Source organism: Fistularia commersonii, chromosome 21 (genome assembly GCF_037954325.1).
Source record: "Fistularia commersonii isolate RoL2024-O1a breed Wild chromosome 21, RoL_Fcom_v1.0, whole genome shotgun sequence".
Lineage (NCBI taxonomy): Eukaryota > Metazoa > Chordata > Actinopteri > Syngnathiformes > Fistulariidae > Fistularia > Fistularia commersonii.
The window spans coordinates 16,491,116-16,503,189 of NC_141304.1; the positions used below are offsets into that span (position 1 = coordinate 16,491,116).

The 12,074-nt window shown below is 58.9% G+C and overlaps 1 protein-coding gene across 2 annotated transcripts in view; it reads left to right on the forward strand.

The window, feature by feature from the left end:
• The window catches only part of srgap2 (SLIT-ROBO Rho GTPase activating protein 2), a 33,618-nt gene that overhangs the window by 20,494 nt on the left and 1,050 nt on the right, over positions 1 to 12,074 (forward strand). Inside the window, exons 2-22 of one of the 2 annotated variants that reach the window (XM_086168657.1) lie at positions 566 to 758; positions 4,149 to 4,311; positions 5,885 to 5,947; positions 6,500 to 6,715; positions 6,844 to 6,972; positions 7,118 to 7,339; positions 7,407 to 7,508; positions 7,596 to 7,793; positions 8,088 to 8,172; positions 8,724 to 8,751; positions 8,839 to 8,869; positions 9,389 to 9,449; positions 9,582 to 9,659; positions 9,745 to 9,879; positions 9,972 to 10,077; positions 10,332 to 10,556; positions 10,772 to 10,851; positions 11,047 to 11,245; positions 11,316 to 11,453; positions 11,532 to 11,748; positions 11,816 to 11,926. In XM_086168657.1, coding sequence (XP_086024783.1) covers positions 566 to 758; positions 4,149 to 4,311; positions 5,885 to 5,947; positions 6,500 to 6,715; positions 6,844 to 6,972; positions 7,118 to 7,339; positions 7,407 to 7,508; positions 7,596 to 7,793; positions 8,088 to 8,172; positions 8,724 to 8,751; positions 8,839 to 8,869; positions 9,389 to 9,449; positions 9,582 to 9,659; positions 9,745 to 9,879; positions 9,972 to 10,077; positions 10,332 to 10,556; positions 10,772 to 10,851; positions 11,047 to 11,245; positions 11,316 to 11,453; positions 11,532 to 11,748; positions 11,816 to 11,926 — 2,780 coding nt within the window. The remainder of the gene's footprint in view (positions 1 to 565; positions 759 to 4,148; positions 4,312 to 5,884; positions 5,948 to 6,499; positions 6,716 to 6,843; positions 6,973 to 7,117; positions 7,340 to 7,406; positions 7,509 to 7,595; positions 7,794 to 8,087; positions 8,173 to 8,723; positions 8,752 to 8,838; positions 8,870 to 9,388; positions 9,450 to 9,581; positions 9,660 to 9,744; positions 9,880 to 9,971; positions 10,078 to 10,331; positions 10,557 to 10,771; positions 10,852 to 11,046; positions 11,246 to 11,315; positions 11,454 to 11,531; positions 11,749 to 11,815; positions 11,927 to 12,074) is intronic. The other variant, XM_086168658.1, reaches the window with a different exon arrangement.

The following is a 12,074-nucleotide window of genomic DNA, read 5'->3' on the forward strand; positions in this document are numbered from 1 at the left end:
AGCTGAGCTCCGCCTCGGTGACGGGCCGGGAGGGAAGTGACAGACAATGTAGATCTCTCACTTCTCTTTGCGGTGAACAGAAACTGCACACTCAGCTGGAACGCACAAAGGCAGCGTGAGAGGACAGACGGCAGTGTGTGTGTGTGTGTCTGTGTGTGCGCGTTTTGTTCAGTATGTGTGTGTCTGCGAGCCGTGCGCCGCAACCGGGATGGAGGACAAAACAATCCGCTTCCTGTACGTCCAGCGTTGTAAAGGTAGGCCTGCGCCAGCCTGGGGGTGAAGATGTCGGCCACCTCCTCGACCCGTTGGTCGCCTCCGCCTCGGCTTCTCCGGTCTCGGCGGTGCTGGAGCTCTGTTCATCTGAGGAGGCCCAGACCTTCATGTGTGGAGGAGCAGAGGGGTTTGGAGAGGTGCTGGGGAGGCAGGCTGCGAGAGGGTCCGCGGCGGATCTTCACCGCTTCATCTGCTCCCAGATCATAGATGGCTTCTCCTCAGCAGACGGACGCCAGCCGTCATCGCTGGAGAACAGAACGGAAACCGCGCTGACTCTTCTTCTTCCCCGCAGAGATCCGCGCCCAGCTGGGGGAGCAGCTCAAATGTCTGGATCAGCAGTGCGAGCTGAGGGTGCAGCTGCTCCAGGACCTGCAGGACTTCTTCAGGAAGAAGGCCGAGATCGAGATGGACTACAGCCGCAACATGGAGAAGCTGGCCGAGAGGTTCCTCTCCAGGACACGCAACGTCAAGGACCACCCCCTCAAGTAAGTGGGACGGACGCTTTACATAAGCCTGTGTGTGTGTGTGTGTGTGTGTGTGTGTGTGTGTGTGTGTGTGTGTGTGTGTGTGTAAGCATGCCCAGGTGGTCACTTTTTGCTCTACATATTTTGCAGCGTCTTGCTGTGTGTGTGTGTGTGTGTGTGTGTGTGTGTGTGTGTGTGTGTGTGTCCTGCCTTGCCTCTTTCAGGAATTTCCAATTTCCCCGGCCTGCTCCTCTGTTTGTTAGTGTTAGAGTGATGAATCCTGTGGTGTTTTCGCGTCCCGTCTGTCCAGCTGATGATCCCTCAGAGCGTCTCTGCTCAGAGACTCGCCGTCTTGCTTGTCTTTGGAGCTGCGTCTCCTGCAGAAGGTCTGCTCGGACCCCTGATTGGATCGGCCGCTCCGATGAGACAGCCGGATGGCGGCGGTGCCTCCGATCGAGCCGTGTGGGGGGGCCGCCGCCGGAACCCGACCCCGGCCGGGAAACACTCCTCCGTCTCCTCCGGTCGGCCGGACTCTCCGCGGGCCCGTCGCAGAACTTCCCGGTCGGGGTCCAGAGGGGGCCGAGGTTCTCCGTGAGCGGTAGGAGGATCATTCCAAGGCCTCTGGTTCCACAGAACCCAGACGCTCTCCAGGACTTCGTCTCCAGGAGACACTCCCGGCCCGCTGAGCCGTTAGGAAGGTCCGGGGCCGGCGATGGAGGACCGCGGCCGCGGTAAGGACGTGTGCGCTGGAGAGACTCCGGATGAAGGTAAATCCTCCTCGTTGAAGAGGAAGGCCTTCAGATGGTCAGAGCAGCTCGCTGTGGAAACCGGGCGGACTCTTAATGCCATCTGGAGGATGGCAGAGTCACCGGAAGCTTCCGGGAGGCCAGACTGGGAGGTTTCTGAGCCGCTGGTGACACCGAGCGGAGGTCCAGCCCAGTCCAGGTGTGGGTTCTCCTCAGGCTCCCCGCGTTCCTCCCACAAGGTCGCCGGGTTCGCTGACGACACTGAAGGTGTGATCGGCCGGATCATTGGTTGCCTCTGCGTGACGAGCCTGTGATTGACAGCCGACGAGCCGACGTTAGACTCCGCCCCCCGCCGCCGGCCGTGCACGGTCGGGCCGGAGACGCTGCAGGTCTGCGGACCTCGTCTCTCTGGAGAAGAGCTTCGGCCTCAGACCTTGGATTGATATTCCAGCGCTCTGTAATTGTCAGTGCTCACACACACACACACACACACACACACAGACACACACACACACACAGGCATGACCGGAAAATAGCTGGGATTCCAATGTGGCACCGGCTGAGCAGCAGCAGATGTAAGACATACAGATGTGTGTGTGTGTGTTTTTGGTGTGCGCCTGATTTCTGGTTGTCAGTGCTTTTAAGCGCCACTGGAACTATCTGTGTGTGTGTGTGTGTGTGTGTGTGTGTGTGTGTGTGTGTGTGTGTGTGTGCGTGTGTGCGTGTGTGCGTGTGTGTGTGTGTGTGTTTTTTTGGTGTGCACCTGATTTCTGGTTGTCAGTGCTTTTAAGCGCCACTGGAACTATCTCTCTTTCTCTTTCTCTCTCTCTCTCTCTCTCTGTGTGCGTGTGTGTGTGTGCGTGTGCGTGTGTGTGTGTTTTTTTGGTGTGCGCCTGATTTCTGGTTGTCAGTGCTTTTAAGCGCCACTGGAACTATCTCTCTTTCTCTTCTCTCTCTCTCTCTCTCTCTCTCTCTCTCTCTCTCTCTCTCTCTCTCTGTGTGTGTGTGTGTGTGTGTGTGTGTGTGTGTGTGTGTGTGTGTGTGTGTGTGTGTGTGTGTGTGTGTGTACGCATGCGCACTGATCCCCTGGAGACCCCCGGTATTCGTGCTATGTAGCTGAACAGCATACAGCAGAGGGGGGGGCAAATTGAGCCATATTGTGTGCGTGTGTGTTTGTGTGTGTGTCGGTTTGCGGGCCCGACGCCGGCGGTCATGTGACCGGCGAGCCCTCACACGTCGAAGCCGAGCCTGTTGCTAAATGCTAAGTGCTCACGGGCTGCAGCCTCCTGCTCTTCTTTGGAGGGCAGATCCAAACCCCGCCTGCTCCTGAGATGGGGGTCGAGGTGGGTCCTCCTCTGGACCCGCACCTTCTCCTGGTCTCGGCCCGGGTATCCGCTCCCCTCCTCCAACCAGGAAACGGCAAAGAGGGTAGAACCTGTCGGGTCGGACCCTCGGCCCCCTTCGATGGCGCCCTTCGGTCCCGACAGCGGAGCGACCCTGTAGCATTTGAGGCGGTAGCTTCACCCCGTTCAGCCGAGCTCCAGGAGACCTTCAGGGCCGCTGACATTTCAGTGTTTGTCCTGGTCGGAGCAGGACAGGTGATCTTTCCCCCGGCGCCGGGGGGGGGGGGGGGGTCACGTGTTCGGAGGCCAGCGGATCCAGCAAATAGAGGAACCGCAGCTTTTCTCTATGTAGAAGAAAAAACAACATTGTGCAACCAGCTGTGAGGAACAGAGGAACAGAGGGACAGAGGAACACACACCCTGGACACATGGACCAACAGGGAGGACATGTTGGCGGCACCAGGAACCCCTGCACTCTGTGCACGCATCTGTCACGTGCACTGGGGGAGCCGGTGCCAGCGTGTCAGACTGTTGTCTCTGACTCATATCATCAGTTACTACCCCACAGAGCATGCACACACACACACACACACACACACACACACGCACACGCACAGACTAAGCATACACAAGGTCAAATGCACAGAGAAAGCTTTTCACCAAAGGGTCTAGAATGGTTGTGTGCCTGCATGCTTGTGTGTGTGTGTGTATGTGTGTGTGTGTGTGTGAGAGTCCCAAATGCCTCATGGCCTTTCTGCCTCTGTCCAGTCAAAGCTGCTCTTAACACACAAAGACCTCCTTTCATCCACTTACACACACACACCGATAATCCATATTGGCCTTTTGATTGCCCATGGATCATCTACAGCATGTGCAGCTCAAACACACACACACATACCCACATACACACACACACACACACAAAGACAAGCAGCGTCCAGGACGCAGACAGCCTTGCTTTATCCTTCTCCCTGTGATGCCGTGAAGGCCAGCAGAGGCCGAGCTCTGTGATGTCACAACCACGTATCAGACTCCTCCCACCCGGTGTGTTGTTACTGTGTTGTTGCTGCGTCGTGTCCGCCGTCCCTGCCGTCCCTGCCGTCCCTGCCGTCCCTGCCGTCCCTGCGCTGAACCCTCCGCTTTGACAGCTGTGTTTTCCTCGTCCTCCCCCTGCTGAGTCCTGCACCCCGGCTGAACCGTCTGTCCGTCCGTGCAGCTGGAGGGCAGAGGGTCTGCTTTGGGTGCAGATCTGAGTTCCCCGCGTGAGGAGCTCCAGCATGAGTCTGGAGATGCGTGTTGATCCTCCGCCTCCGTCCCGGCAGGAAGGAGCAGAGCATCTTGTCCCCGGTGAACTGCTGGAACCTGCTGCTGCTCCAGGTGAAGAGGGAGAGCCGGGACCACGCCACTCTGTCCGACCTCTACCTCAACAACATCATCCCTCGCTTTGCACAGATCAGCGAGGACTCGGGACGCCTCTTCAAGAAGGTATGACACACACACACACACACACACACACACACAGCTGAGGTGTCTCAACCCCCCCCAAAAGGAAAAGGCTGCCCAGGATCCAGGACCTGCAGTACATCTGGCTCAAGAGCCGCTCGCGTTCCGGTTCCGTCGTGGTTCTGGGCTCCGAGTGCGAGCAGATCAGATGCGGGTCAGGAACACCGGTCCGTCCCGAGCGAGTCAGTCATCTTCTGAAGACGTGGAGATCTGGAAGCTGTCGCCGCCTTCGGGGTAAATTCACCCCCGGGTTCGTCCGACAGGCGGACTTCGGACTTCGGTCCTGTCCTTCCTCCTCCTTCTGCTGCTCCTCCTCCTCCGCCTCCGCGGCTGATACTGAAGGACACAAGGTCAGCTGAACATCAGGTCAGGGGGAGGTTGCAACGTCTGCCTTCCATACAGTGGCCTCTTTCTTGTCTCCTCTGATCTCCATCGGCCGCCTGAGAGGAGAAGGAGGAGGAATTCTGACCGCAGAGAAGAATAGAGGGGAGATGGGAGAGGGAGCCGAGGGGGAGAGGAAATGTGGAGATTCCAGGAACATTCCAGACCAGTCTCGCCTTTCGGTGTGACGAGCTCTGGTCTGGGAGGCGGGCCAGAAGAACCCAGAAGAACCCAGAAGAACCCAGAAGAGCCCAGAAGAACGAAGGCACTGAGGGAAAGAGAATCAGATAACTGGTTAATTGACAATGTTTCTCCCAAGCAGCCTAATCTCTCTCTGTCACACACACACACACACACACACACACACACACACACACACACACAGCTCATTGAGGCAACCCCCCGCTGAAGGAGCGTCCACATTCATCCCAGACACGCTGATGGTGAGCAGACGTGCGAGCAGGCGAGCAGACGGGAGGCGGAAGGCTGTGTTTGTATTTGCAGTCGCAGGAAGGTCACGTGCACCTTCGGGCCTCCGGGCTCTGGACTGCTTTCAGTGGAACGTGGCAGAAGATCAGTGAGAGCGGCGCGTGGACCGCAGTGAAGAGGCTTTGGAAGCCCAGCGATCTGTGACGTTCTGCTCCGTCCAGAAGCCTCATGTTCTCCGTTTCACCGCAGCAGCTTCCACCCAGACGTCAGCCTGCAGTCCCTTCCTCCTCCTCACCTTCACCTCATTGGTCTTCTTTCATCCCTCCTTTTTCACAGGCTCACCTCCTGACACCCCCACTTACACACACACACACACACACACACACACACTCACACACTCTGCCCCACTTCTGTGCCCTCATCCAAGACAGATGCTCCACACATGCTGGCAAAATACAAAATCTGTTCTCACTTTTATTCCGCATTCCTGTCCTCTTGTTTTCGCTCCTCACTTTGACTTCTCTGCTTTCTGGTGCCTTTATCTCTGAGGCTAACTGTAAATACACCACACACACACACACACACACACACACACACACACTGATCTGGACTGCGGTTGGTGTCGCCTGTGTGTGACTGCGTTGGGCAGAGAAACCTCGACGAAGCATCAGCGTGTTTTATTATTGGTGAAACCTGGTGAACGTCGACGCCCCTGGTTCTCACCCGTGGAATCTTCTCCCCGCAGAGCAAAGAGGTCGGCGTGCAGCTGCATGAAGACCTGATGAAGGTCCTGAACGAGCTCTCTGCGGTAAGAAGGAAACCATCCCCGCACTGGGAATCTGATGGCGTGCTACTGGGCGGCGGGGAAAGGGTTAACATAAGCACGGGACGGTGGCGGTCTTCCTGTTTGGTCATCTCTCTGTGTCTGGGGTGTGGGTGTGTGTGGGTGTGTGTGTGTGTGTGTGTGTGTGTGTGTGTGTGTGTGTTATTGCTCAGCTGTAGATTTAGCCAAGGCTATGAGGAAAGTCCTTTAATTACAGCCGTGCAGGAGATGGAAATAGGTCTGGTGGGACTGACGCTCCCAGTCCGCCGAGCTCTGCGTGCTGACGGCGTCTGGGCGTGGCCACGCCGCCCCAGACGCCGGCGGCGTGGAGACGGCGGACGGGCTAACGTCAGGCCTTTCATGTTTTCAGCCCTCCATGTGTTTGTGGCCCCACCAGACTGCTGTGACTGTGTGTGTGTGTGTGTGTGTGTGTGTGTGTGTGTGTGTGTGTGTGTGTGTGTGTGTGTGTGTGTGTGTGTGTGTGTGTGTGTGTGTGCGTGCGCCCCGCCTCTCCTGACCGTCTCCTGCCCCCCCCAGGTGATGAAGACGTACCACATGTACAACACGGACAGCATCAATGCGGAGTCCAAGCTGAAGGAGGCGGAGAAGCAGGAGGAGAAGCAGATGGGGCGCTCGGGCCGGCAGGAGGACCGGCAGACGCCGCGCTCGCCCGACACCCTGGCCAGCATCAAGACCGACGACAAGCCCATCCGACGCTCCAGCGTCAAGAAGATCGAGAAGATGAAGGAGAAGGTGAGCGGAGGAGGAGGAGTCCGGAGGAGTGAGCGGTCCGATCCGCTCCGCCTCCGGCTCGATCCAACACCCGGAAGCTTCTCCGTCTCTGTCACCTCTAATCTCCTCCCTCCCCCGTCGCCCTGCAGAGACAGGCCAAGTACACCGAGAACAAGCTGAAGGCCATCAAGGCCAGGAACGAGTACCTTCTGGCCCTGGAGGCCACCAACGGCTGCGTCTTCAAATACTACATCCATGACCTCGCTGACATCATCGACGTGAGCTTTCACCTGTTTGGTCCTCAGACGGGGCTGGTCTTCAGTATGGAATGTCCTGGCGTCCTTCTCTGAAACCACTGTGTGTGTGTGTGTGTGTGTGTGTGTGTGTGTGTGTGTGTGTGTGTGTGTGTGTGTGCATGTGCAGTGCTGTGACCTGGGCTACCATGCCAGCCTGCACCGTGCCCTGAGGACATACTTATCTGCTGAAATGAACGTGGAGACCTCCAAGCACACGGGTCTGGAGACGCTGGAAGGTGCTGCCGAGAGCCTGGAGCCCAACGGGGACAAGCAGAAGCTGATGGAGACCTACAACAGCGTCTTCTGCCCGCCGGCACGCTTCGACTTCCAGTCCCACATGGGAGACACGGTAGGCCGCCGCCGCCGCGGTCGCTTTCCCGGCCGGCGTGGTTCTGAACCTTCTCCGTGGTCCACAGATGGGGGTGGTGTGCGCCCAGCAGCCGCTGGAGGGGGAGCTGCTCCAGAGGTGCCAGCAGCTTCAGTCCCGTCTCTCCACGCTGAAGATCGAGAACGAGGAGGTGAGATGAGCAGTTTTGCGGCGGCCTTCGCGGCTCGACCCCACGGAGACCGCCGGCCAATCCTCTCCGCTCCCCTCGGCTCGCCAGGTGAAGAAAACCATGGAGGCGACCCTCTCCACCATCCAGGACATGGTGACGGTGGAGGACTACGACGTCTCCGAGTGCTTCCATCACAGCAACAGCATGGAGTCGGTCAAGTCCACCTTCAGCGAATCCTATCTCAGCAAGCCCAGCCTGGCCAAGAGACGGGCCAACCAGCAGGAGACCGAGCAGTTCTACTTCACGGTCAGAGCGCCGCAAGTTCTCTCTCACGACGCGCTCTCCTCCTCACGTAGAGGGTCCAGGTGACCCGGCGCCGCCCCAGGGCCACCAGGGGAGCACCTTCTTATCTCCATGTATCTCCATGACAACAGAGGTCCGAAGGCGTGAAGGGGCGCGTCGGTTTCATGGACGGGGCACCCGGTGTCACGGACGACACGCACACACACACAGCGGGGCCTAGTTTGTTCTGGGATTGGTGGACTCTTTCTCCAGAGCTCAGGTCTCACCTGAGGTTCTCCTTGTCTTTGTGTCCTGCAGAAGCTGAAGGAGTTTCTGGAGGGCAGGAACCTGATCACAAAGCTGGAGGCCAAACACGACCTCATCCAGAAGACCATCGGAGAGAGTAAGCCTTCCTCCCTCTGAGACAAACTTCTTCTGACCTAAAGACACACACACACACACACACACACACACACACACACACATTGGTGTATCGGGATGAATTACCAGAGGCAGTGTGTGGCAGACCAGAGATCTGGCTCCAGATACACATCAGGACCCACAAAGGAAGTCACAATTTTAACCCTTTTTTAATGTCACCGTGTGTGTGTGTGTGTGTGTGTGTGTGTGTGTGTGTGTGTGTGTGTGTGTGTGTGTGTGTGTACCTAACCGTCGAGGGCAAGGTCAGGGTGACAGTGGCCATATGGGACTTCTGCTCTGTGGCATTTGTGTGTGTGTATGTGTGTGTGTGTGTGTGTGTGTCCCTCCTCGGGGCTGGATGTGTCTGTATTTCCACAGCTGTCACAGGAAACCCTTTCCTTAAATGTTGTACGCATGCATGTGCGTGCATGTGCACGTGTCTGCTCGGGGGGTTTCCAAACTGTCCGCGTCCATCTGGAGATGTTGCCTCCTGCATCCTGCTTCTGTAACCATCTGTCTGTCGTCCCCCTCCAGGTCAGAAGAGCGACTGCTGCCTGGCCAGGTAGGTCCTGAGCAGCTTCTGTCTGACGTCACAATGGCGGCCAGTAGAAATAGACCTAATGACAGACACACACTCTGTCCTTTGCAGTGGACGGAGAAACTCCACCGTACGGAAGCAGGTAATTATTTGTCTTTCATGTGTGTGTGGCAGCGAGTGTGTGACCGCACACGCTCACACACACGTCCTCTGAGCAGCTCTCCTCGGCCTCTCGCTCAGCCCAGACCCAAAGACAGAGCACCAGGTGCTCGTGAGCAAAGCACCTGGAATCTGGTGGTGTTTCTGGCTCCTCCTTGTGGGCGGATCTTGGTGCAGCGCCGATTAAAACTAGAGAACTAGGCGTGCTAATCGTGCTAAGCGTGCTATGCGTGCTAAGCGTGCTAGGCGTGCTAATCGTGCTACGCGTGCTAAGCGTGCTAGGTGTGCTTAGTGTGCTATGCGTGCTGCTGGAGACAGACGTGTTTGAGAGCAGAAACTAGAGGGGAGTTGCTGAAGGTGGACGTCTGTCCTCCCCCCTCCGGATAAGCACCCAGCAAAGGATGGTGTGTGTGTGTGTGTTTGTGTGTGTGTGTGTGTGTGTGTGTGTGTGTGTGTGTGTGTGTGTTCATCCTGTTGGCTTTCATGCTCCTGTTCCTCTCAGGACTCTGGAGAAGTCATTCCTCTGATGGTGGAGAGCTGCATTCGCTTCATCAGCCGTCACGGTGAGGACCCCCCCAGGTTATGGTGTGGCCCTGCCCCCTGTGGGCGGCTCCAGATCTGATTGGATGCTGAGCTCCGCTGGGAATCAATGCAGGCAGCTGATGGAGGTGTTGTGTGTGTGTGTGTGTGAGCAGGTCTGCAGCACGAGGGCATCTTCAGGGTGTCGGGCTCTCAGGTGGAGGTCAATGACATCAAGAACGCCTTTGAGCGAGGTAGCCCCCCCCCCCCCCCAGGACACACACACACACACCCCAACCCACCACCACCCCTTCACCTTCGTGTCTCCTCTGGACGCAGGCGAGGACCCGCTGGCGGGGGACCAGAACGACCACGACATGGACTCCATCGCCGGGGTGCTGAAGCTGTACTTCAGGGGTCTGGACCAGGCCCTCTTCCCCAAGGAGGTCTTCCACGACCTCATATCCTGCGTCTGTAAGCGTCCCGCGGGTCCCGCCGTCCTCCAGCCTGTCCGCAGGTTTCCATTTGTGACTAACATCTAGGTTGTGTGTATTGTCTCGGTCCAGCCATGGAGAACCTCCAGGAGCGAGCGGTCCACATCAGGAGCGTTCTGCAGCCTCTGCCGGCCAAGACGGTGATCATCATGAGATACCTGTTCGCCTTCCTCAACCAGTGAGTGGCTCGCAGAACCCGGCCCAGACACCGGCCCGTGTGTGGACCTCCTGGAGGTCCAGGGCTGTAAAGGGAGGGGGGGCTGGAGAACAGCAAGAACAGCAGGGTGCGGTGGGGGTTTGTGGAGGTTCACGGTCACCATGGCGACCCTGCGTCTGCTCTCACACCGTGCCAGACGGGGGCGCCGTCCCGCCGCAGATGTTCGTGTCACGTTAGCTGGCGAGACGAGCTCCTGACGTCTTCTTCTGTCTCAGTCTGTCTCAGTACAGCGAGGACAACATGATGGACCCGTACAACCTGGCCATCTGCTTCGGCCCCACACTCATGTCTGTGCCTGAAGGCCACGACCAGGTCTCCTGCCAGGCCCACGTCAACGAGCTCATCAAGACCATCATCATCCACCATGACGCCATCTTCCCCGGGCTGCAGGACCTGCAGGGTCCCATCTACTCCGCCCTGGGAGCCGGGGAGGACTTCTGGTAGGCGTGTGTGCGTGTGTGTGTGTGTGTTGAATGTGAGTCAATATCTCATTGAGATCGATTAAGAGAGCGTCACCGTGGAAACAACGATCGGTCGAGATATGACGAGCCGTGTGAGTGGATCCTCGTGCCGAGGATCCGCGGCCGGAGATCTGAGGAGCAGAACCTGTCCTGACCTCCTGACCTCCTGACCTCCTGCCGTGTGTGGTCCTCAGCGACAGCCCCCACTGCGAGCCCCCCCTGGTGGAAGAGCCGGCCCCCGACGCCGTGTCTGCCAGCCACAACAGCGATGACGGTGCGTACTTGAACCAGCACCCCCCCCCCCCCCCCCTGCCTCGCCCCCCCGCTCCGGCGTGCCGCTCCTTCTCCTGTTGTCACGTTAACATCTGTGGCCGCCTTCAGGTCCGGCTTCTCTAACCTGCTCCGCATCCCTCTGCCCCCCCCCGTGTCCCGCTCCTCTCCGCCCCGTCCTCCGCCCTCTGAATATCAGGATCCTTGGCTGTTTCAGAGTCGGAGCCCATCGAAGCCGTCGCCCGCTTCGACTACTCGGGCCGGACACCGCGGGAGCTGTCCTTCAAGAAGGGCGCCTCTCTGCTTCTGTTCCAGCGGGCGTCCGACGACTGGTGGGAGGGGCGGCACAACGGCGTGGACGGGCTGGTGCCTCACCAGTACATCGTGGTCCAGGACACGTAAGCCGGGTCGGGTCGGGGTCCCGGTGGCCGGCGCGGAGCTTGAAAGGGATCTTCTGCTCCACCTCAGGTCTGACGGCGGCCGCGGAAGCCCCAAACTGGACGTGGACTCCAAGGAGCTGCTGGAAGAGCGGGTGTCCACCAGAGGCAGCGTGGCGTCTCCCACCGGCGCCCACGTGGCCGACATCTACCTGGCCAACCTGAACAAGTGCGGGTCACGGGTGGGACGGGCGGTTTCCACGGCGACGTCCTGTTTGAGCCGCGCTGACACGCGTCTGTCTCTTAGGTTGAGGAAACGTCCGGAGTCCGGGAGCATCCGGAGAACCTTCCGGGGCTCGGAGAGCGACGGTACGAGCGGCGGCGGCGGCGGGGCGGCGGGGGCCAGGACCGCCTCCCTGCCCGTGGGCGGGGCGGCTCTGGCCAAGGAGGCGGGGGACAAGCGTCCGGTCAGCGCCCACAGCGTCCTCAACTCGGTGACTCGCCACTCCTCGCTCAAGTCCAAGGTAAGGCGGCGCGGCAGCAGATGGGAGCAGGTCCTCGGGGGGAAATAAGAAGGTCCTGAACCCTCAGGTGGAGAGCCCACAGCTGCGGAAGACCGCCCCGGCCGGACGCTCCAAGAGCTTCAGCAACCACCGGCCCCTGGACCCCGAGGTCATCGCCCAGGTGGAGCACAGCTCGCAGGTACGCTCACGAGGTCCCCGGTGGTCTAGTGATTAGGATTCGTCGCTCTGCCCGCCGTTTCGGGGCGCCGCCGCGCAGGAGGTCGAGCGGCCGTCTTTGGAAGGGAGTATTCCTGGTTGGAGCTCCTCCTGGTGTGAGTGAGACACTG